This window comes from Heloderma suspectum, chromosome 5 (genome assembly GCF_057233095.1).
Source record: "Heloderma suspectum isolate Gila_16-S chromosome 5, 16-S_ref, whole genome shotgun sequence".
NCBI classification, from domain to species: Eukaryota; Metazoa; Chordata; class Lepidosauria; order Squamata; family Helodermatidae; genus Heloderma; species Heloderma suspectum.
In genome coordinates this window covers 229,249,826-229,274,401 of record NC_139462.1, presented here as the reverse complement: position 1 = coordinate 229,274,401, position 24,576 = coordinate 229,249,826, and the positions used below count along the sequence as shown (strand labels likewise).

At 49.1% G+C, this 24,576-nt stretch overlaps 1 protein-coding gene across 3 annotated transcripts in view; it reads left to right on the top strand.

The window, feature by feature from the left end:
- Window positions 1–24,576, top strand: part of ALS2CL (ALS2 C-terminal like) — an 82,416-nt gene that overhangs the window by 43,767 nt on the left and 14,073 nt on the right. For all 3 annotated transcript variants that reach the window (XM_084859484.1, XM_084859485.1, XM_084859486.1), the window contains exons 9-18: window positions 1,732–1,798; window positions 3,919–4,115; window positions 6,467–6,532; window positions 7,711–7,809; window positions 10,522–10,683; window positions 15,202–15,313; window positions 16,479–16,556; window positions 17,103–17,230; window positions 20,916–21,089; window positions 23,924–24,014. In XM_084859484.1, coding sequence (XP_084715610.1) covers window positions 1,732–1,798; window positions 3,919–4,115; window positions 6,467–6,532; window positions 7,711–7,809; window positions 10,522–10,683; window positions 15,202–15,313; window positions 16,479–16,556; window positions 17,103–17,230; window positions 20,916–21,089; window positions 23,924–24,014 — 1,174 coding nt within the window. The remainder of the gene's footprint in view (window positions 1–1,731; window positions 1,799–3,918; window positions 4,116–6,466; window positions 6,533–7,710; window positions 7,810–10,521; window positions 10,684–15,201; window positions 15,314–16,478; window positions 16,557–17,102; window positions 17,231–20,915; window positions 21,090–23,923; window positions 24,015–24,576) is intronic.

The following is a 24,576-nucleotide window of genomic DNA, read 5'->3' as shown; positions in this document are numbered from 1 at the left end:
GTTCTATAAAACAGTGCAAGTGTTCAAAACTCTTTCATTTTATCACCTTGGTAATCCATACACAACATGCAAGGATTCACCCCGTATTGCGTATGGAGAGGGATGAAACCGGGCGGCAGGGGTTGGCCTACTTAGAGCCACATACTTAATATTGTGGCTGGGGCTTGATTTAAACAAGGGACTTCTGTCTCCTTCTAATGAATGAGGAAGGATTTGGAATTGGGCAAGATTGAATTTAGAGCTTATCTTTAAAGTGGGGGGGGGGGCTGTCAGCTGTGGGAGAGCTTGCTAGAGACAAGGGAGGCTTTGCCAGCCTCTCTTAACTTGAAATGATACTTGGGAGCATGGGATTTTAATTTCCTTTGCATCCAAAAGTGGGAGGCACAGAAATCCCATACCCCCATACTCCCAAACCATTGTTTTCTTCTGAGGACCATGAGATTATCATTCTTTTTCTTTATCGTTTGTTCTTTATCCCTGGAAAATTTGATAAACAAAAAGATGGGTCCCTGCCCTGAGGAGTTTATAATTTTAAATTTTTGATGGGGTGGTGGTGGAGGAAATGGAGGAGTAGAGAGACTGAGGCAAGGTAATGGGAGGAGAATATGTGCTGATGCAGTTACGCAAACTTGTTTCGATTCAGGGGGGGTTGGGCATCAGTAGGGAGCAAAGACACACAGGTTAAACCAAAGACATCATGAGAAATGGGGGCAGGGGAGGAAGGGGCTTGAAGGAAACAAGAGAGTTTCCTTGGACTAGTTCTAGGTGCTACACTTTAAGAAGGATGTAGACAAATTGGAGCAGTTTCAGAGGAGGGCACTGAAGATAGTCAGCAGTATGGAAAGCAAGCCACGTGAGAAAAAGGTTGATGGAACTGGTTAGATTTTTGCCTGGTGTTGAGACGACTGCGGGGATGGTCCTCGAAGACCTCAAGGCAGTGGAGGCTGGCGGTTCCGATGTCAGTGGGGTGGTGAATCCACTGCAGGTTTCAGTCAGAACCAGTCAGAACTCTAAAGGAGAGATCCAAGGCACAGAAGCAGTTGGAGCCACCAGCCTTCATTGCCTCAAGGGCTGTCATGGAGGAAAGGCCAAAGACATGTTCTCTGCTGCCCCAGAGGGCAGGACTAGGTCTAACGGGCTTGAATTACAAGGGGTTGATTTCGGCTGAACATTGGGAGGGTAATGTGTGTAAGAGCAGTTTGACAATGGCTCCAATGACCCAGAGGGGTGGTAGGCTCTCCCTCGCTGGAGGTCTTCAAGAAGAGGCTGGACTGCCATCTGCTGGGGAGGCTCTCTCTCTAGCTTTCCTGCATGGAGAAGGGGGTTAGACTAGAAGACCTCCAAGACCCCACTCCAACTTTATGGTGCTATGTAGAAGGTCTGGGAGAGGCGTCCGGACATAGGTGGCAGCAAAGGGAAATAGATGGAGTAAGGGAGGAGAAGACCTTTGGATGGCTGAGGGTGGAAGAGCTGGAGGCGTGACTAGGCCTTTGCCATTTCCCTAAAACTCATCCAAGTGGGCGCAAGACAGGCCTGTGGCAACTCCATCTTGAAGAGACTGTAGCGCGACATCTGAATGTTCCGGTCCTGACCATAGATCTGTGGCATCCACTGGAGCAGCTGCCTGCTTCCAACTCGGACGTGGCTGGATGGCTGGTTTTCAACATGGCTGCTTGGGACGAGGATGACGTTTTCACTAAGCGGCTCTTCTGCTTGTTGTCTCTCTCCCAGGCACACGCTCCGCGTTGGCACACCGGAAGAAGAGTTCTTCCTCTTGGCCAAAGAACCTCAGTCACAGGTAAGTGGTTGGCTGTTCACACTGGCTGGAGACCACGTGACATGATGGAGGAGCTACAGTTTGTTATCCACTTGGAAAACGGGGTGCTTGGGCGTGGGGGGGTGGATTTGTATCCAAGGTGGTTGTATGGGGGGGTGGGATCTGAGCCCTGCTTCCTCCTCCTCCCCACCCCTCCTCCTTCCCTGCTCTCTGTTGCTTTTGGTCAAGGGTAGGCAAACCCACACCCACCATATGCTTTGGACTACAATGCCCATAATCCGTAACCATTGGCCATGCTGACTGGGGCTGCTGGGTGTTTCATCCAGATTGAATCTGGATCCCCTGCACTGACAGAAGTGGACTTCCCCACCCATCCTTCCCGCAACGCCCCTCTGCCTCACCCTCCGAAAATGCTACACAAGAGTCAGGAGACCCTGCTGAATGGGGTGAGCTGGGCCAGGAGGGGGGACCCCCCAAAATCGGGTGGAGGGTCCTTGCAGGAGTAGAGCCCTTCCTGGATCCTGCCTGATGCTGCTGCTTTGGGGGCTTTTTCTTCCCAACCTAGGTCACTTCTGGTACCAGGGCTGGATTGGGGGAGGTACCCCTGAAGTGAGGGAGAGTGTGGGGAGGCCAAGCCAGGGGAGTGGGGAAAGGGTCCAGCCAGTGCTGTCTCTAGAGCCAGTGTGCTGTAGTGGTAAGAGTGCTGGTCTGGGAGCCGGGAGATCCGGGTTCTAGTCCCCACTCGGCCATGGAAGCTCACTGGGTGAATTTGGGCCAGTCACAGACCCTCAGCCCAACCTACCTCACAGGGTTGCTGTTGTGAAGATAAAATGGAGAGGAGGAGGATAATGTATGCCGCCTTGGGTTCCTTGCAAGAGGGAAAAGGCGGGATATAAATGTAATAAATAAATGAATAATAGAGTTTTGAGGGCCCGTGGCCAAGACACCCTCTATGGGCTCCCTTCCTCTATGAATTTATCTTCTCACCACCATTGTCACCAGCTGCTCCTCCTCCTCCTCTTTCTCATCATTGCTTCCACTGGCTTCCTTGACAGGCAGAGAGCCAATGAGCTGAATTGGCTGCCTAGCTGAATATGAGCCAACAATGTGATGTGGCTGCAAAAAAGGCAAATGCTATTTTGGGCTGCATTAATAGAAGCATAGCTTCCAAATTCTGGGAAGTACTAGTTCCCTTCTACTCAGCACTGGCTAGGCCTCATCTGGAGTACTGTGTCCAGTTCTGGGTACCGCACTTTAAGAAGGATGCGGACAAGCTGGAGAGGGTTCAGAGGAGGGCAACAAAGATGATCAGGGGACTAGAAACAAAGCCCTATGAAGAGAGACTGAAAGAACTGGGCATGTTTTGCCTTGAGAAGAGAAGACTGAGGGGAGACAGGATAGCGCTGTTCAAGTCCTTGAAAGGTTGTCCCAGAGAGGAAGGCCAGGATCTCTTCTCCATCATCCCAGAATGCAGGACACGGAAGAATGGGCTCAAGTTCCAGGAAGCCAGATTCCGGCTGAACATCAGGAAAAACTTCCTGACTGTTACAGCAATACGACAATGGAACCCATTACCTAGGGAGGCGGTGGGCTCTCCTGCACTGGAGGCATTCAAGATGGGATGCTCTGACTTGGATTCCTGCATTGAGCAGGGGGTTGGACTTCAAGGTCTTATAGACCCCTTCCAACCCTACTATTCTATGGTTCTATGGTTCTCTGAGCAAGTGGGCAGTGGCATCTACTGCTCCTCCTTCTCACCACCACTGTTGTCTGGACCAGAGTGAGAGGCAAACAGGTTGCAGTGGGGAAGAGGAGGATCAACTCCAGGGGGCACTTCTGAACAGGCCCCTCCTGGGGTGTGGGCCCTCGGCAGGTGCCCAGCCATGCCTACCCTTGACGCAGGCCCCTGGGTTAAGCTCACCCCCATGCTTCTTGGTGTCAAAGCAGGCCCCATGCCCTCTCAATCCGGGAATGGCCCAGACCTGGGACAAAGCAAAGGCCTCTGTGTTTGTCACATTCTATCAGTTGGTGTGGAAGGAGTGTGAAGCAGCTCTGGGTGACACAAGGTCTGGTACAGGTGTCTATCTCCGCTCCTGCTGGTCTGGTATCTTCACAGCGATGCCCCTCTTCCTCTCACTAAGGTCTTGTGGCAGTGGAAGCTGAATCGAGCGGTGTGCCAGGCTCTGGATGGGAAGAGGGATTTCCCCCTGTGGGGAAAGGCTGGCGAAGGCAGAGACCCGCCCCTCTGCCGCTTCTCCACGTTCACTTTCAGGGGCGAGGGCAGGCTCAAGAATGCGGCCTATGAAGGAGAGTGGCGTTTGGGTAAACCACACGGCAAGTGAGTCTGCACCTGTATTTTTTGGCGTCCCACCCCCTTCCTTTTTACTACAATTCTAGTTAGAAACACAGGAAGAGAGCATAGGAATGAGCATCTCTCTCAGTTTTGCTTTCTCCTGCATTCATTTTTTAAAAACAAATCTCCAGCTCTTTCTCTCCCAAATGTGAAAAGCTGAGAATTTTGCTAAATTCTTACCAAAAATGAACTGAAACAAAATTTTCACCCATCTGTACCAGGCAAATTCAATAGGGACCGCTATTCCCAGCATGGAGAGGACCAAGTTGTACCTATCGGCAGTACAGCTGGTAAAGATGAGGAGCCTGCCAGAAAAAAAAAAGAGTTGGCAACCCTAATTCAGCAATCAGCATCACAACCATGGCTGAATCCACAGGGATGCAAATCCAGACTTCGAAGAGCTAAGCGCTCAAAGCCCTCAGCCTGCATGGCCAACTCTGCCAGTTTCTCCCACATTTGAATTTCTAAACTCTCAAGCTCTTTCTTTCCCAGATATGGAGAACTTCTGCAGATTGGAGTAAAATTCTTATCAAAACCAAACTGAAATTCTCACCCATCCCTATGGTGTGATGGCCATTTTAGATGGCCATCACACGGGCCAGCTAAAATGCCTTCGATGGGTGGTTTTGGCCTAAAGCCTGATAATTTTCATCCCTGCTCCAAACTGTGTGGCCTGCTCAAACAGCGCATCTTGGGGACTTTGCTCATGAGTGTGCAAGCGATTCCTTGTTGTAACAGACTTGCAGATGCTTTAGAAAATGTGGTTCAGCTGATCTGTGCATGAATGTATATGTGTACAGTTTCTGAATGCAGATTGCATCCCAAATTCAGACATTTAACAGGAAACAATTCTGTGATCATAGGATATGGACAGATTACTACAGTTCCAGAGCTGCGGGCAGCCAATTATTATGGTTCCACAGCAGTGCTTATATTAGGGGGAAGGGGAGTAAGTGGGTCTTAACTAAATCCACAGGCCCCATCCCCTGACTCCCCTACAATTTTAGTAGGGATGGACACATTTGTCAAGTTTAATTTCGCTCGGTTTCTCATTTTTCCAATGTTACGGTCGTTCTGTCCCGGTTCCACATCAGTTTGTGATCCCCCCCACGCCCTAGCCCCCAAATCCACATGGAAATTTGTATGTATTTTTGGTAGCATTTCTCCTAATATATGTCTTTTTGTATGTACTTTTGCAAAAGTGTGCACACTTTTGTACTCTGTTTTCCAAACATCAGCATTTTTCCCATGTGATTTCCCCCTGATATAATGCATTTTGGTGTGCTGTTTCCCCAAATGTACACATTTTTCTCCACACTGCATTGCAAAATTCAGAAAAGCACAAGTATCCCAGTATAACTACATTTTGGTTTGTGTGCATGTTCCAGAAGTGTGAACCCAACTAATTTCTCACCCATTCCTAAATTTTAGTGAAATCATGTCCTACATAGCTTCTAAAACATCAGCAAAGAGGGACATAGAAATGGTAAGCGGACTGCCCCCACCCCCGCTCCTGTGATTTGAACACTGTTCCACAGTCATAACCACAATCACATTTCCCCGGGAAGGAATTCAGCATCTGGCAATTTAGCCCTTGGTCTCTTGTGTTTCTAGTCCTTATGGCTGCTGAGATAAATGTGAAAATATCAACATGTTTATTATGGCTTTCTAAGGTTTTTTTTTTAAACATTTTATCATGTTTTTTGTTATGACTTTTATGTTCTGAAATTTTCGGAGCCCCCCTTGGTTGGTTTCAGAAATGTGGTATAAAAATACAGTCAATCTAACCAGCCAACCAACCAACCAATACACAAACTTGAAAGTAAGCCTGATGAAATTTCTAAAGCCAGAGGTTGTGTGAAAGATATTCATTAGTTGGGATATTAGGTTAAATTGTGTGGGTATCCTCTGTTTATTGTCTGTATTATATTAAACTTGTGCAGTGTAATAAGATGATATAATTAAAAAGTTGGGGCGGGGGAAAGGCAATTCAGTGATTAGGCCTCCAGAAGCAAAACATACCTGGAAGCAAGTATTTGTAACATGCCTTTGCCTCTGTGTAAAGAAACGTGTCAGGAATTGGATTTCTAGCCTCTCGACTCGAGTCAAGCCTTGGAAGGAAGGAAGGCCTTTTATTGGCATAGCTTTTCCAGATTTTCTTCTTGGTAGTTAGTGGCTAGCGACAGATGTCCATTGGCCTTCCCCAACTTGACACCTTCCTGATTGGACTACAAGTCGCATCATCCCCAGCCAGGCCAGCTGCTGTCGCTGTTAAAAATGTGACGCTGCTTCACTGCAGTGTTGCAGCCACTGTAACAGGTCTCTTCACTTTGCAGGGGGACGCTTAAGTGGCCAGATGGCCGGAACTATGTCGGAGACTTCAAGGAAGGCTTGGAACATGGGTAAGGAATGATGCTTCCCACGTAACTGCTAGTTCCTTGTCGGGAGTCTTTCTGTGGGACACTTAACCAATGTGTGCACGCGCACCTGTGCAAAAATGCCACATGCAAAATATCTTCTTAACCGCACATACAATCAAGATGGTGCTTTGCGGTGTCTTATCAATGCCCACGTATGCACTGGTAATGCGGGGACGGGGGAGAGACTCGAAGGAACAGAGAAGTGGGGAAGTGGGCACAGAGCATGTGCAGTGCTCTGGGCCTGATCTGGAGATGGAAAGGGAAGCGATGGAGACGGTCACAGGCAGCGCTTCCACTTCAGAGATCAGAGCAGGCCATTCTAGCTCCAACATCTGGAGCAAAAATCTTGGGATGAAGTGGATTTTGGAAGAATCCCAGGTTTGTGGAGGACTCCTCGAGAAGACCCTCCTCTGTCCATGCGCATGAGTGATGATAGAGTGTGTATGTGCATGGGAGGGGAGGGGCATGGGGAGGTGCATCAGAACATCTCAGGATGTGTGGCTGCCTGCCTGCCATGTTCTATGGGTGCTTGATCGAGTGGGGGGCTGGTGGCACTGATTTTGGTGGGGCTGTAAATCCATTCTGGGTTTCAGGTAGAACCATCCAGAACTCTAAATGAGCTCACCAAGGTGCTGAACCCTATCCCTGAAACCCAGAAAGCCATCAGACCCCACCAAAATCAGAGCCACCAGCCTCCACTGCTTGGAGACATCTTTAGCATGGTCTTAAGAACACATTCCCAGCAGCACAAGAATCCCAGGCCCAAACACGATCTGTCAAGCTCCGTCCGCAGAACCTGAGCCCAGGACCAGCAGCACTCAGACCAGTGGAGGCTGGTGGTTCAGATTTCGGTAGCACTATGAATGCACTCTGGGTTTCAATCAGAGCCAGCCAGAACTCTAAGCGAGCCATCCAAATTGCTGAACCTATTTTGGGGATAGGGTGCAGTGCAGCACCTTGGAGAGCTCCTTTAGAGTTCTGGCTGGTTCTGACTGAAATGCAGAACGGCTTCGCAGCCCCACCGAAATCGGAGCCACCCACCTCCACAGGCTTGATCTCTATAATTAGGAAATGGGGAAGCTTGTAGGTGATGGCGAGGCCTGATGGCACGTCCTCCCTTCCACAGGGATCTTTTACAGATAGCTCTTTCCTGATTGCAGGTTTGGCATCTGCCTGATCCCCCGTGTGTCTGAGGACTGCTACGACTGTTACAAGTGCCACTGGAGGGAAGGCAGAATGAGCGGCTACGGGATCTGCGAGTAAGCAAACCTCATGGAACAGCTGCTTCGGAAAGGTCATCTCTGCCTCCTTCTCGACTCAGCGCCCACCAGGGGATTAACAATTAACCACCAGCAGCCATTCCAGCAGGCTGCAGCAGAAGGAGATGAGATGGGGAGCAGGGCCTTTCCATCAGCCCTGCTGAAAGACCACTTGATTTTTTCCTCTGCCCTCCCCAGCCATTTTCCTTTTAGTGGCGTGTCTTTCTAAATTGTCAGCCTGCAGGCAGGGAGTGTCTTGTTTTTTCAACTGCATTGAAGCCACTCTGGGAGCCATTTTGGCTGAGGGATAGAATGTTTTGAACAAATAATAACCATTTGTAATGGGATGGGGGGGTAGGCCAGATTAAACCTGAGTGCCCCACACACTGCAGATTGCACTGTATGTTCCTAAATCCTATTGAGGCAGCAGATATGCTATCAGTCTGCAGCAGAGGTAGATGGGAAGCAGGGCCATTCCATCATCTCTGCCGAAAGACAAGCTCCATCGGGTTCCCCTCGCTCTGAACTGTGTCCACCTGGTGTAAGGCCCCAGGCCTGTAAGCAAGCTAACAGTAGTTTAGAGAGGCTTAGAGATCCATAATGCTCTCTGCCTTAGTTCATTATTAAGTGCAATTTCCTTGCAAGTGGGCTCCTTGGCTTGTAAGACGAGTCAAAGGCCGATATGGCCACCTCAGCATATTCCCTGCTAACGAGCTCTGGTGCCGTTTATCTTATCAGTGTCTCGGCTAGGGATGGTGGAGAATTTATCCACGAATCTTCCAGAGGCTGAACACCGAGGCATTCGGCCCCCGAAAGTGTTGGGGAAATTCTCCGCCGGCCCCCCTCCCCCACCCCGGGATGGGACTTACCGTGGCCGAATGTCCCTCTCGGCGGTGGGTCCCGGCGGCAGTTCGGCAGCGTTTCATCGGGGGCGGGGGCGGCGGCTGGTCTCCCAACCGGCTGCCGCCACCGCCATTACAAAATAAAAAAGTAAAAAAACAAAACACACACCCGTGATAGGCTACGTGACGATTTACGTAGCCTATCACGGCTAGATTTCCAAAGTCAGCCGTGATAGGCTACGTAAATCGTCACGTAGCCTATCACGGGTAACTTTGGGGGGAAAAAAAGCACGTACGCAAATGGCAGCGGACCATGGGCACCGCCATTTGCGTTCGTTATTTTGGCACATCTAGTCTACGTAAACATTTACATAGACTACGGCGAAAATAAGGGCAACGCAAATAGCGTTCCCTTATTTTCGCCGTAGTCTACGTAAATCTTTACATAGACTAGACGTGCCAAAATAACAAACGCAAATGGCGGCGCCCATGGGCCGCCGCCATTTGCATACGCGCTTTTTTTTTCCCCCCCAAAGTCACCCATGATAGGCTACATGACGATTAATGTAGCCTGTCATGGCTGACTTTGGAAATCTAGCCGTGATAGGCTACGTTAATCGTTACGTAGCCTATCACGGGTTTTTTTTTTCACTTTTTCTTTCGCGGCCAGGGAGACGGGGCGCTTCTCCCCGGCCTGAATTTTGGCCGGGCAAGGTGGGGCGGGGCGCCTCCCCCCCCCCGGCCTGAATTTCGGGGGGAGAAGCGAAGCGCCTCCCCCCCACCGCGAAGCAAGCTGCGGGACAAGGTAAGTCCCTTTCGTACATCCCTAGTCTTGGCTGTGCCTGGGAAGTGGAACTCTGTTTGTCTTAAAGATGCAGGTGTCCGTGCTGGGAACCAAGCACTGTTAGGCTATGCTGGGAAAGTTGCAGATGAACGCTAATTAACACTTGCTGCTGTCATGCTGCCTCACTGCTAACATGTATGGTATAAAACCCATTGTACCCCTTGGCTCTGTGTTCAGAGAAGCTGTTTGATCCAGTCATTGGGTATGCCTGTGTGCTGTAAGTACTCAATAAAGTCTCCTTGTAAATAAGCCTGGATCTGGCTTATCACTTTCTCTGCACCTCCAAACCTTAGCAGCCCACGGCCGGGGCATACACCTGGCCATTATCACAGCTATTACTTACTTTAAGAATTGGTGCTCAGTGTTGCTTTTTCCCTCTTCCCTCTGCATCCCTTTTTCCTTTTGTGTTGTGCCTTTTAGATTTTAAGCCGGCAGGCAGGCACTGTCTTGTTTTACTGATTGTACATAAGCCGATTTGGGGGCCTTTTCGGCTGAAAAGTGGGGTAAAAAAGCTTTAATAAATAAGTCACACATAATAAACCTGGGTTACACTGCCCAGGGAATGAATAAAGTGCTACTAGCCCAGTTCAAAACTTGGGAGGAAATATCTGGGTGGGATTCGCACAGAGTAGGGACACTGATATTCTTCCCATCCAATTAAGCAACCATAGTCCGAAGGGGGCAAGTAGCATCTGATTGTTTATTTATTTAATTTCTATACTGCCCAATAGCCGAAGCTCTCTGGGCGGTACACAAACATTAAAACCACAAAGTACAACATAAAACAATATCATATACGAAAGCTTAAAACTACAGTATAAAAGTGCAACCAGAATAAAACCTAGCAACAATGCAGAGATTTTAAAATACAGATTTAAAACAACAGAGCTAAAAGGCTAGAGTGCTAAAATGCTGGGAAAATAATAACAATAATAATAATAATAATAATAATAATAATTATTATTATTATTATTATTATTATTATTTTACAAAATAGCAATTCCATGTTATGTGCATTTTTCTCAGGTATGGCAATGAGATGGTCTACAAAGGATATTTCAAGGAGGACAAGCGTCAAGGTTTTGGCATCTTGGACAACCCTTCAACCGCTGAGCACCCATTTAAGTACACAGGGCACTGGGAAAATGACAAGAAAAGTGGCTATGGTGTTTGGGATGACAAGGAGAGGTAAGGCAGCCAAAACAGACCAGAGCAGTTACTTTTTAATTTTTATTTTGAACCACCAGAGATTAAGGGGGGTTAGAGAGGGTGTACAAATAATCATCATATGATTAACAATAATCATAATATTAATAACAGTAATAATATTAATAATATTTGTTGTTCAGTCATGTCCGACTCTTTGTGACCCCATGGACCATAGCACGCCAGGCCATCCTGTCCTGCGCACTCTCCCGGAGTGTGCTCAGGTTCATATTCATTGCATCGGTGATGCTATCTAGCCATCTCATCCTCTGCCGTCCCCTTCTCCTTTTGCCTTCAGTCTTTCCCAGCATCAGGGTCTTTTCCAGAGAGTTTTCTCTTCGCATTAGGTGGCCAAAATATTTGAGCTTCAGCTTCAGGATCTGTCCTTCCAATGAGCACTCAGGGTTGATTTCCTTTAGGATGGACTGATTTGACCTCCTTGCAGTCCAGGGGACTCGTAAGAGTCTTCTCCAGCACCATAGTTCGAAAGCATCAATTCTTCGGCGCTCAGCCTTTCTTATAGTCCAGCTCTCACAGCCATACATTACTACTGGGAAAACCATAGCTTTGATTAGACGGACCTTTGTTGGGAAGGTGATGTCTCTGCTTCTTACTATGCTGTCTAGGTTTGCCATAGCTTTCCTCCCAAGGAGCAAGCGTCTTTTAATTTCATGGCTACAGTCACCGTCTGCGGTGATCTTGGAGCCCAAGAAAGTAAAATCTGTCACTGCTTCCATTTCTTCCCCTTCTATATGCCAGGAAATGATAGGGCCAGATGCCATGATCTTAGTTTTTTTAATGTTGAGTTTCAAACCAGCTTTTGCACTCTCCTCTTTCACCCTCAACAAGAGGCTCTTTAGATCCTCTTCGCTTTCTGCCATTAGGGTGGTATCGTCTGCATATCGGAGGTTGTTGATAATTCTCCCAGCAATCTTAATTCCGACCTGTGATTCATCCAACCCAGCATTTCTTATGATGTACTCTGCATATAAGTTAAATAAGCAGGGTGACAATATGCAGCCTTGTCGTACTCCTTTCCCAGTTTTGAACCACTCGGTTGTTCCATGTCCGGTTCTTACTGTTGCTTCTTGACCCTCATACAGGTTTCTCAGGAGACAGGTAAGGTGGTCTGGTACTCCCATCACTTTAAGAATTTGCCAGAGTTTGTTGTGATCCACACAATCAAAGGCTTTCGCGTAGTCAATGAAGCAGAAATAGACGTTTTTCTGGAATTCTCTTGCTTTCTCCATGATGCAGCGAATGTTGGCGATTTGATCTCTAGTTCCTCTGCTTCTTCGAAACCCAACTTGTACTTCCGGTAGTTCTCGGTTCGCATACTGCTGAAGCCTAGCTTGTAGGATTTTGAGCATCACCTTGCTGGCATGTGAAATGAGCGCAATTGTGCGGTAGTTTGAACACTCTTTGGCATTGCCCTTCTTTGGAATTGGAATGTAAACTGACCTTTTCCAGTCTTGCGGCCATTGCTGAGTGTTCCAAATTTGTTGGCATATTGAATGCAGCACTTTAACAGCATCATCTTTTAGGATTTTAAATAGCTCAGCTGGAATACTGTCATCTCCACTAGCTTTGTTGTTACTAATGCTTCCTAAGGCCCACTTGACTTCACTCTCGAGGATGTCCGGCTCAAGTTCAGTGACCGCACTATCATGGCTATCAAGGACATTACTATCATGGCTATCAAGGACATTAGGATTTTATTTATTTTATTTATTAAATTTATTAATCGCCCATCTGACTGGTCACCCAGCCACTCTGGGCGATGTACAACCCACCATAAAACAATTTAAAACAATAAAATTTTACCATAATTTTTTTTTTAAAAAAATACCCTAACCCACCCCAAATGCCTGCCTGAACAACCATGTTTTTAATGCACGACGGAAGCTCATTAAAGAGGGGGCATGACGGAGTTCCCTAGGGAGGGAGTTCCACAGAGTGGGGGCCACCACAGAGAAGGCCCTCTCCCTCATCCCCACCAGTCTAGCTGTCCTGGCTGATGGGACAGAGAGAAGGCCATCTGAGGCTGATCTTGTTAAGTGGCCTGTCTGGTGCTGCTGGAGGCGCTCCTTAAGATAGGCTGGGCCGGAACCATATAGGGTTTTAAAGGTCAAAACCAACACCTTGAATTTGGCCTGGAAAACAACTGGTAACCAGTGCAACTCCTTCAGCACTGGTTGAATATAAAGGAAGATCTTTCCTGTATAGTTCTTCTGTGTATTCTTTCCACCTCTTCTTAATCTCATCTGCTTCTGTGAGGTCCCTGCCTTCTTTGTCCTTTATCATGCCCGTCTTTGCACAAAACGTTCCCTTGAGATCTCCAATTTTCTTGAAGAGATCTCTAGTCTTTCCCATTCTGTTGTTTTCCTTGATTTCCTTGCATTGTTCATTTAAGAAGGCCTTCTTGTCTCTCCTTGCTATTCTCTGGAACTCTGCATTCAGTTGGATAGATCTTCCCCTTTCTCCCTTGCTTTTTGCTTCCCTTCTTTCCTCAGCTACTTGTAAAGCCTCCTCAGACAGCCACTTGGCTTTCTTGCATTTCTTTTTCTTTGGGATGGATTGAGTTGCTGCCTCCTGAACAATGTTATGGACCTCCGTCCATAGTTCCTCAGGCACTCTGTCTATCAGGTCTAATCCCTGAAATCTATTCCTCACCTCCACTGTATATTCATAAGGGATATGATTTAGGTCATACCTGAATGGTTTAGTGGTTTTCCCTACGTTCTTCAATTTCAGCCGAAATTTTGCAAGAAGCAGCTCATGATCTGAGCCACAGTCAGCTCCAGGTCTTGTTTTTACTGACTGTATAGAGCTTCTCCATCTTTGGCTGCAAAGTACATAATCAATCTGATTTCGATATTGACCATCTGGTGATGTCCATGTGTAGAGTCGTCTCTTGTGCTGTTGGAAAAGAGTGTTTGCTATGATCAGCGTGTTCTCTTGGCAAAACTCTATTAGCTTTTGTCCTGCTTCATTTTGTATACCAAGGCCATGCCTGCCTGTTATCCCGGTGATTTCTTGACTTCCTACTTTAGCATTCCAGTCCCCTATGATGAAGAGGACATCTTTTTTTGGTGTTAGTTCTAGAAGGTGTTGTAGGTCTTCATAGAACCGATCAACCTCAGCTTCTTCGGCATCAGTGGTTGGGGCATAGACTTGAATTACTGTGATGTTGAATGGTTTGCCTTGGATTCATACTGAGATCATTCTATCATTTTTAAGATTGTACCCCAGTACTGCTTTTCCCACCCTTTTGTTGACTATGAGTGCTACTCCATTTCTTCTAAGGGATTCTTGGCCACAATAGTAGATATGACGGTCACCTGAATTAAATTCGCCCATTCCTGTCCATTTTAGTTCACTGATTCCCAAGATGTCGATGTTCAATCTTGCCATCTCATGTTTGACCACCTCCAGCTTACCTTGATTCATTGATCTGACATTCCAGTTTCCTAAACAATATTGTTCTTGACAGCATCGGATTTTCTTTTCACCACCAGACACATCCACAGCTGAGTGTCCTTTCGGCTTTGGCCCAGCCACTTCACTCTTTCTGGTGCTACTTGGAAATACCCTCTGCTCTTCCCCAGTAGTATATTGGACACCTTCCGACCTGAGGGGCTCATCTTCCAGCGTCATCTCTTTTAGCCTTGTGATACATTCCATGGGGTTTTCTTGGCAAGAATACTGGAGTGGGTTGCCATTTCCTTCTCCAGTGGACCACATTTTGTCAGAACTCTCTGCCTTGACCTGTCTGTCTTGGGTGGCCCTGCACAGCATAGCTTATGGCTTCACTGAGTTACGCAAGCCCCTTTGCCACAACAAGGCAGTGATCCATGAAGGGGATTAATAATATTAATAATCACAATATTATCATTCTCATTATCATAATATAGAGGTGCGCCACCCTAGATCCCACTTAGATTTTTCCAGTTATTGTGTATGCAATTTCAACCCCACCCATACGTAGAGATGGAGCCAATGAAAAGCAGACCATGAGGTCCTGCTGTGGATTTTGCCACTATCCTACTCTCTCCTTTGCCTTCCGTGGTGGGGAGGGGCACCTTTTGCTGGTGGACAGGGCTGGAGCCCAAACTGGGTGGGTCACCCCTTTTCATTTTCTGCTGCCCCATTTTTCTCCCTCTCCCTGTTCCTTCCTGCCCAGTGGGCTGCCAGGGAAGGGACAGATCGCTCTTGCCAGAGGTCTGGAGTCTCTGGACTGATAGTATGCAGAGTCCCTTTGAAATTGGGCCAAGGGCTGCAGGTTGCCCTGCCCTGTTTTACACAGAAACAAGGGTAAGCAGGGAATGCAGAAAGTGGCTTCAGATCTTCCTGTATGTACTGTTAGTAACAGCTGCTCATTTATGCATTTATGAAGGCCTGGTGAAAGTATGAATCTTCTCAGTTGTTCCTCAGCTGCTTGTGGCCAGGCCAGTTTAGGGTGAAACAGAGGAGCATATTTTATATTTTGCTATATTTCAGAGGGGAGAGGTACATCGGGATGTGGCATGAAGACCAGAGACATGGGCCAGGCATTGTGGTCATGCAGTCCGGTGTGTGCTATCGGAGGACTTTCCACATGGATAAAATGGTGGTAAGCACAGGGAAATGGGCATCCTCGGGAGAACTTTCTGAGCTCTCCCAGAGGCTACCAACATGTTCGTAGCCTCCGTTCAATGCTTTCTGTGGTCAAAGTGCTTCACATAAGGAATCTTCACAACATCCTTGTAAGGTAGCCCATCTTCATCAATAATAATCATGATAGTAGCAATAATGATCATGATGATGCTTTTATATTGTGCTCTCTACGTACATGGTGCTTTACGAAGAATGGCTGTGACAGATCCCTGCCCCAAGAAGCTTACAATCTTAAATAGACACAGGGTAATGCAACTGAAGAAGGGAAGGGGTAAGTGGGGGTAGAGGTAAACAGGGGAAAGATTCGTGATTACTTCAATTGCACATACTTTGATATGGTTAGCATGAGGCAGCCTTCGTGGCTTGGTGCCCTCTGGATGTTTTGGTCTACAGTTCCTACAGTTCCTGAGCATTGGCCAATGCTGGCTGGGGCTGATGGGAGTTGAAGTCCAAAACATCTGAAGGGCACCAGGTTGAGGAAGGCTGACACAGGCTTCCCAGAAAAGGTAGGTTTTGAGGAAGCATTTGTTGGTGGGGGGGGGACAGGGTTGGGACTGAGAGAGAAAGTGTTGTCTAAGGCCACTAAAGGGCGCAATCCTATGCATGTTTAGACAGAAAAAAGTCCTACAACTCCCAGCAATCCCCAGCCAGTATGGCTGGCTGGGGAATGCTGGGAGTTGTAGGACCTTTTTCTGTCTAAACATGCATAGGATTGCAACCTTAGTGAGTTCATGGCTGAGGTGAGAGTTTCTGTGGATATGTTCTTGCCCTTATGGCTGCAAATAAATACTTGACAGTGTACAGCCATTGCACCCAATCTCACTAGCCAGAGGGGAGGCCCAACTGAGATTGTCAAGGGTGGGTCCATTCCCTTGCCTGGCAAATTGGAATTGCTTGTGCAAAACAATACAAATGGCACAATGGTGGTAGTAGTAGTAGCAATCTGGGTTGCATAAGGTATCCAGGTTGTAGGATTCCGCTTTCCTTTTAGTACAGGCAGCCCTAGGATAGTAGAACCCTGTTCCACCTCTGGGAAAGCAGGAGAGTTGGAATGCGAAACAAAGAGAGCTTTCACTGAGCTTTTTGCTACCTGGTTCTTCCTCCCCCCCCCCCATCTGTAGGGATCTGGGATTCTTCTCCTAGAAGATGATTCCATCTACGAGGGAAACTTCACGAGAGACTTGACTTTTGTTGGGAAGGTGAGTGTGAGCTTGGCATGTCCTGTTGACATAGGAACATAAGCAGAGCCCTGCTGGATCAGACCCAGGGTCCATTTAGTCCAGCATTCTGTTCACACAGCAGCCAACCACTTGCCTGTAGTGGGTAAGCCTAGGCCCTAAGTTGGACACGAGTGCAATAGCACCCTCCTGGTCCTGGGCTCAGGTTCTGTAGATGGAGGCTGCATTTGGGTCTGGAAAGCTTGTGCTGCTGGGGTGTGTTCTTAAGACCATGCTAGAGATGCCTCCAAGCAGCAGAGGCTGGCGTCTCGGGTTCCTGTGGGGCAGTGAATCCGCTCTGGGTTTCAGTCAGAACCAGCCAGAACTCTAAAGGCACTCTCCAAGGGGCTGAACCTATTTTGGGGATAGGGTCAACAACTTGGATAGCTCCTTTAGAGTTCTGGCTGGTTTGGACTGGAACCCAGAATGCATGCACAGCCCCACAGGAACCCGAGACACCTGCCTGCCCTGCTGCCGTGGTCTCTAGGTCAGATCCAGTCTTAACATGAGCTTTCTGGATGGTTTTAGGGAAAGCTGACATTCCCGAATGGCTACACGCTGGAGGGCACATTCAGCCACAAATCAAGCCAAGGCTTACAGACACAAGGGATCCTGAACACCTCTGGAGAGCAGCCAGATGACACAGTAACCAAAGTGTAAGTCGGGGTGTTGGGCATCTGTCAGCCCAAGGGCTGAATTCCTTTTCTGAGAAGCTTGGGGGAGGTGACATTCTAGTGGTGGGCCAACTGCAAAAGGGGTGTGGCCAACTGCAAAAGGGGCAGGGCTGGAGGCAGAGGGGTGGGGCCAAAGATACCAGCTGATTTTAGCTTAAAGCTCTTACCGCCAGTAGAGGCATTTCGACCAGTTAGTTAGACCACTTAGTTAGAATGGCTGGAAAAACTGCACAGAAGCCAGGACATCACAAAACAACCAGTGGCCACTGGGGAAGGAGGCATGGCCACGGGTGCTGGAAAAGTCTGGTGTGACTTACGGCAGAGTTGCCTTATGCAAAGCAAGCGTAGTGACACAGCATTTAGCATCAGAGGGAATAAACGCAAGCTACCGCCAGTTAGGGATGTACGAATCCCCTTACTTCGCCTCCACGGTGGGGTCCGCTGGGGGGAAGGTGATCCGTTTCTCCCCCCAGAATCCTCGACAGGTGGGGAGGCAATCCATTCCTCTCCCCCGTGAGCCGAACTGGCTGGCTCCGTCTCGGCTCCTACAGCGCTCTCCGGACGCAAATGGCGTCTGCTACGCCATTTGCATCCTCCTTTCTTCTCGCAATAGGTTACGTGTCTCTATTTATGTAGATACTTACGTAGCCTATCGCATGAAAAACCAGAGATGCAAATGGCATCCACTATGCCGTCCGTAATAGGCTATGTAAGTATCTAAGTAAATAGAGATGTGTAGCCTATCACGAGGAAAAACGGGGACGCAAATGGCATAGTGGACGCCATTTGCGTCAGATCACTTACTTCCGGGTTCTGCACAGACAGCAGAACGAAACCGGCTGGGGGGGGATATTCAGTCTGGAGAGGCACAGGTAAGTGCGTTCGTTCCACCGCAGACTTCAGGGGGCCGAATTCGCTGGAATTCAGCCTCACTGGAGTCCGCGGTGGGTTCCGCGGACATCCCATTCCCTGCTGCCAGTTCAGAAGAACTTGATTTGAACTTCAAATCAGCTGACTGTAGCAGTACTTTTATACACATCATAGCATCATAGAACAGTAGGGCTGGAAGTAGGGATGTACGAAAGTCACTTACCTTTTCGCAGGTGGGATTTGCGGTGGGGGGGAGGCGCTCCGTCCCTCCCCCCGGAATCCTCCCTGGCCGGCTCTGCTCCGTGGCAGCTCCGCGGAGCCACCGGCCAGGGCTGTCCGCAGCTGGAGTTCCGGCCGCAGCTGGGCTGCTGCGGATGCAAATGGTGGCTGCTGTAGCGGCCGCCATTTGCGTCCTGCCAGGCTGCCGTGATAGGCTACGTAAGTGTTTACGTAGCCTATCACGGCAAAGAGCAGGAACGCAAACGGTGGCCACTATGCCGTTTGCACCGCTGCTCTTTTTGTGATAGGCTACGTAAATACTTACGTAGCCTATCACGGCAGCCTGGCAGGACGCAAATGGCGGCTGCTACGACGGCTGCCATTTGCGGCCGCAGCAGCTGGCCAAAAGACCATCTGCCGGAGCCGCCACCGCTGCCACCTCCACCCCAGGTAAGTTTCGTTCTGGAGGTATTCTGCAGGGTGGCGGGGGGTGGGAGGCCGTTCCACCACGGGTTTCGGGGGGCCTCACTGAAATCCGTGGCGGAATTCTCCGCCATCCCTAGTCGGAAGGGGCCTAGAAGACCATCGAGTCCAATCCCGCCGTTGAAGAAGGCCGTTTAACACAGTTTAACTACAAGCACCCTGTAAAGCTGGGTGTGTGATTGTACGCAAGTGAAGCCATGAGATACGGTCCCTTGCTTCCCTCAGGGAGAGAGCACATGTTGCCTTTTGCAGAGGCGAAGGGGAACGGGAGGGAGTAGGAGGAAGGAAGCGATGAAGTTACAGGAGAACAAGGGGGGAGAACAAGACATGGGGCTGTTGATGCAACATGTTCTCTGTCTCCCCCAGTGTCTGGAAGCATATGGAGTTGTTCCTATTACACAACAACAGGAAGTGGGTGTGGCCTCCTGGGGACCCCAGGTCAGCTGGATTGGGACCCTGGGCCTGAGGGTCTGTACCCCTGTTGTAAGTGGAAGGGATGGCTTATTAACTGGAGTTACTCTCCCAAACAAGACCGGGGAGGGCTTTGGCCAAAAGCTCACTAGTTGTGTCCCCTGCTGTGATTCTCCCCCACCCCCAGTTTACTGGGAGTGGCTGCTAGGTGATTCCATGTATGTTCCCAAAGGAGCCTTCCCCAGCCTGGTGCCCTTTGGCTGTTTTGGACCACAGTTCCCATCACCCCTGACTATTGGCCCTGCTGCCTAGGGTTGATGAGAGCAGTGGCACCTGGTGTCTCCAGTTCTGCAGGGTTTTCTTTACCACCAGCCAAAACTGTAATGGTGCTATCTGAGGTGCTGTACGCATTTGGGGGGTGGGGCTCAGCACCTTGTGTAGCACCTTTCCGCATCTTTAGAGTTTAGGTGGTAACTAAAGTTACCACTAAAGTTAGGTGGTAACTAGAGGTAACCCCTCCAGAACTGGAGTCACTGGCTGCCACTGGATGGGAGTTGTCATCCCAAACATCTGGAGGGCACCAGGTTGGGGAAGACTGGTGGAGACAGCACCATCTCTCTGGATCCCTGTTAGCTCCCAAATCTGTCATTTGGACTAGAGAGCCAGTGTGGTTTAATGGTGGAGTGTAGGGCTCGGAAGTCTTGGGTTCAAATCCTCACTCAGCCATGAAGCTCACAGGGTAACCGGGCCACATTCTCTCTCGGCCTTAACCTTTTTCACAGGGTTATTGTGATGCTGGAAATTTGGGATGGGGGAAGAATAGATGTGAGCTTTGAGCTCCATGGAGAGAAGCTGGGGGTATCAATCTAATGGGAACAGCGTCGCCCAGGAACATTCCGTGTGTGCTGTTTGAATCTGGGTTGGCTCTCCTTCACATAGGGATGTGCGAACTCACCCCCGTCCGGGTTCTCCGGACTCCTGCCAGCCCCTGCCCCCACTTGCCGGTCCCTGGACTGCGCTCGAGCCCCTCCCACTCTGGACGAGCAGCCCACACTAACCCCAGTGGCCTCGTAGAGCTCCGTGGTCACCATTTCTAAAAAAAATAAAATGGTGATCACAAAAATGTGCATGTTTTTGTATGCCCCAAAATGCGCATTTTTGCAAATGTGCATATTCTTATGTGTGAAATGCGCATTTTTGCTAAGGCATAGAGTGCGTGTACGAAAATGTGCATTTTTCGTAAAATATGCATCTTCGTGCATACACAAACATGTGCACTCACAAAATGCACATCCTCACATACATGAATGTGCACAATTGCAAAATGTGCATTTTCACATACACGAATATGCGCAATTGCGAAAATGTGCATTTTTGCGTGTACGCAAATTTGAGCTTTTTTGTGATCACAGTTTTATTTCTCAGAAAATGGTGACCGCAAAGCTCGACAGGGTGAGAGCAGGACATTTGCTGAGCGTGGACGGGGGCGAGCAGGGGCAGGGGCTTGGCGAATGGGGCTCTGGGGTGTGGGCAGGAGCAGGTCCGCCAGATTCCCGGGCTGAATTGGGTGCTCGTGCCATCCCTGCCTTCACACATGCAAGATGCCCCCTTGCTTCTGCAGCCATCATGTGCAAAGTGGGCCCTTAGCAGCCCAGCCTGAGGAACCGATTCTCTCCTTGTGCAGCCAGCTAGGTCACATGGAGTTCCCAGTGGAGAAAAGGTGGAAAGGCCTCTATAGCCAGTTCCTGGAGTTCATCTGCTCAGGGGCTCAAGGAGAAATGGAGGAGTCTTTCATGGGGTTCCATGTGCAGACGAGCAAAGAGCTGAGGAAATCCCAGGAGTACCTCTTCTGCCACAGGTGAGGAGGAGGGACCCAGGGCCGAAGCATGCGTGCGGGTCGGTTAACAAAAAGAACCAGTAGATTCACCACAGTGGAAGCACCTTGGAGAGCTCCTTTAGAGTTCTGCCTGATTCTGCCTGAAACCCAGAGTGGATTCACTGGCCCACTGACATCGGAGCCGCCAGCCTCCACTGATTCACAGGGAATTGTCCCTCTGAACAGATGAGTGTTCTAGGATCAGTGGATCAGGGCCCACTTTATTTATTTAAAGCATTTTTATCCCACCCTTCAGTCAAAATGGCTTCTTGAGCGCCTGCAAGGATAAGAAATAAGACACTCGGCCTGCAAGTTTACAATCCAAAAGACATGACACAAAAGGAAAGGCGATTGGAGTGAGGAGGAGAGGAAAAAGGGAATCTGGGCACTAGATTCCTAGTTGCAAAGTTCAGCACGCATCTTAACACAGAGGAAGGGTGGCTGCTTCCTGTGGAGTCCTTGGCACTGGCACTTTGTAGGAGAAGGGGAGGGGAGGATCCCGCATGATGGAGGGTCCGCTTCTGCTCCTTACTCTCCCTCTGATAGCGTCAGCAGAGTCGGTTGGTGGCAGGAGGGGCTCTCGGCTGGAGATGTATTCTGGCATGGTGGAGGGGTTGCCTGACTGCTGGTTTGCTCCTATCCCTGTTAATGATTGTTTCCATCCCGTTCATATGTATGGAGATGATGGTGTCGCATTGTACGATGCGGGACTCAAACCCACTTCCTGTGGAGAGGGAGGAAGCTGAACAGCAATTTAGCCTGCCAGTGAGGCAAGCAGGGGGTATCCAATGTGTCTTGGGTAGGAGCCAGATTGGAGTGAGTGACAGAGCAGCTCAGACGTTTCTGGAGATGGCTGATCCTTAGGGGGCTCTAACTTGGAGGTGGGCTGCATGTGTATCCCTGTGCCTCCGTCGTGCCTGTTCGAGGTGGAAATGGGAAAATAGGAATAGTGGGGTGTCCTTAGCACAGGAGTGCAGCACAGGTTTGGAAGACTAGGGTACCAGGACCAGAAAATAATCCTCTCTTTGTCTCAGAGCTCAAAGTTGTGGAGGATACGTCAGTTGGTAATGCTGGCTTTCAGGAACCTCCATGTTCAGAAACAGTGTACCTCTGGTGTAGCAGTTGCCAGCAGTGTACCAGTTGCCAGGGCCAACAGCAGCAGGAGAAGGGGAGCACCTTCACACTGCTTGTGGGCTTCCTGCAGGCATTTGGTTAGCTGCTAGGGGAAACAGATGCTGAGTTAAATGAACCCTTGTGTTACAAGAGGAGCCAGCTGGAGTAGTCAATACTGGGCTTGACAGACCAGTAGGCTGAGACTCCGTATAAGGCCTCGGCTCCCCCATATGGTGCCTGTGGGTGCCAGTGTGCCCACGGAAACTCCCTTGGCATCTGCCAGGCTTCCTGCCTGTCCTAATGCTTATTCTATTCCTTATATGTTCATTCTATTTTCTTTTAACTGGGAGGCTGCAAAGGAAAGACGCTCCAGCTCCATCTTTATTTGGGTTCATAAGTGGCTTTGTGTTTGGGAATGCAGGCCCTATCTCTGCGTTGTGCTTAGGTTCTTGGGCAAGTTGTTCTTCTTTTTCAAGTCTCACCAGTTTGCCTTCTGGGAATTCTGTGTTTGGTGACCACCGCCATCCCACGGCAGTCATTTTATGACTGGGCAAGCCCCCCCACCCATGGCAGCCATTTTTTGAGAGTACCCACAATGCTCTCTCAAAATTGCGAATGCGCCCACTGACCCCAAAAGTTTGGGGACCCCTCGTGTAAGTCATCCTCGTAAGTCTCCTCCCTACCAGGGCAGCCCTAAAGCTGGGCCTACCCCTTAGCCCGGCCCCTTCCCTGACATCATCCAGTCCTGCCGCCACCCACTTTGATTTTCTCCATGCCTCTCTCTGCACTCAGAGTGGTTCCTCCACATGTCAGTCAAGTCGCCAGCTTCACGTGCCCCTTGTCATCCTGACTGGGGCAACGAATTGCATGTGAAGCTGAATCCGTGCTGTTACAATCACTGAGAGGAGCCAACAGCAGGCACTCCTTTCTCCCAGGGTGTAGGGCTTGGAGGACGGGGCAGCTACGGTGGGCTGGATGTTTCCCCTCCCTGCTCTTCCCACTGCTTCCCACTGCTTGGGTGGGTGTGGCTCTGAAAATGGAAAGCCTGCCCCTAAAACCTCTTGTGCAGATGACAAGGGATGGATGTCTGTGTTAAAACCCACTACGATGGTCCACCCCATCTCTGTCCTAGCTGCAGGTACTGCACTAGGGATGTCTGTCACTGGGATATCTGTTTCACTTTTGGCTTGATCGAGTTCCCCGGTGTGCCCAACTCAGCTCGCATTTACAAGCCAAGCTGCGGGGTTTTTCCTGAACTCAGGGAACGTTTTTCATGTTTTAATATTTTTTTTTGCACAAATAGGGATTGCAGCTGCAATTTGTGCAAATCTCTATTTGCACGAATAAAAAAAAACAGAAAATCCATGAGCTGGCCTGACATGATGCAGACTGAGTCGGGCCGGTTTGTGGAAAATGGACTGAAGTCCAGGGGGCCGAACCAAGGGAAGCTTGTCGAGCTCTCCCACCCCCCACAGATTCCTCTGACACCCCTAGGTGCCACGTTTGCCCTTTTACATTGTTGCCACAAAAGCAGTGGTTTCTGGCCTGTTATCCGCAAACCTATGAGAGGCGATACCAATCTGTGACTGCTTCCTCTTGTACCTGTGGATGGCAGATCTTTTTTAAGGCTATTGAGGAAAAAATGATGCGTACATGTAAACTGCCACTATGGTCATCCTGTTCTGTTCATCTCTGCTCTCTAGGGGAACAGAAGAAGCTCCTAGGAAGGTCAACATCCTTGAAGAACTGATTGAACACCAGGAGAAGGACGCCCTGCAAAGCTACTTGGAACAGGTATGGCGGCTATGAGTGCAAACCCCACAGAGAGCTGAACGGAGGCTAGTTCTTAGCTTTAGGCTTCCGTGTCTAGGGCAGTGGATCTATCTTCAGTGGCAAGCCCTAAGGGCTTCTGCCATCAGTGGATGATTTCTGCACCATCCATTTTGGGGATAGGGTTCAGCACCTTGCATAGTTCCTTTAGCGTTCTGTCTGGTTCTGACTGAAACCCAGAATGGATGCACAGCCCCATCAAAATTGAAGCCACCAAACTCCACTGACTCCGACCGAAAGAGGTTCGACACCCGTAAGAAGAGGGGGATCTTTGTCTGTTTTTAACATTCTTGTGAATGGGGAAGCTTGAAGAATTTCATATTTGTGAATTCCAGTGCAAACTGACCTGATTGGCACCTCCCAGACCAATGTGTGGATTGCAACATCATTATCCTTGAGATTTTGCATTTCCACATATATTTTGATGCAGCTGTCGGCTCACCCCCCCACACACACACGCACACACATCACCATGTATTTTAATATGCATATTTTCAGCATAAAATGTGTTTAGATATGTACATAG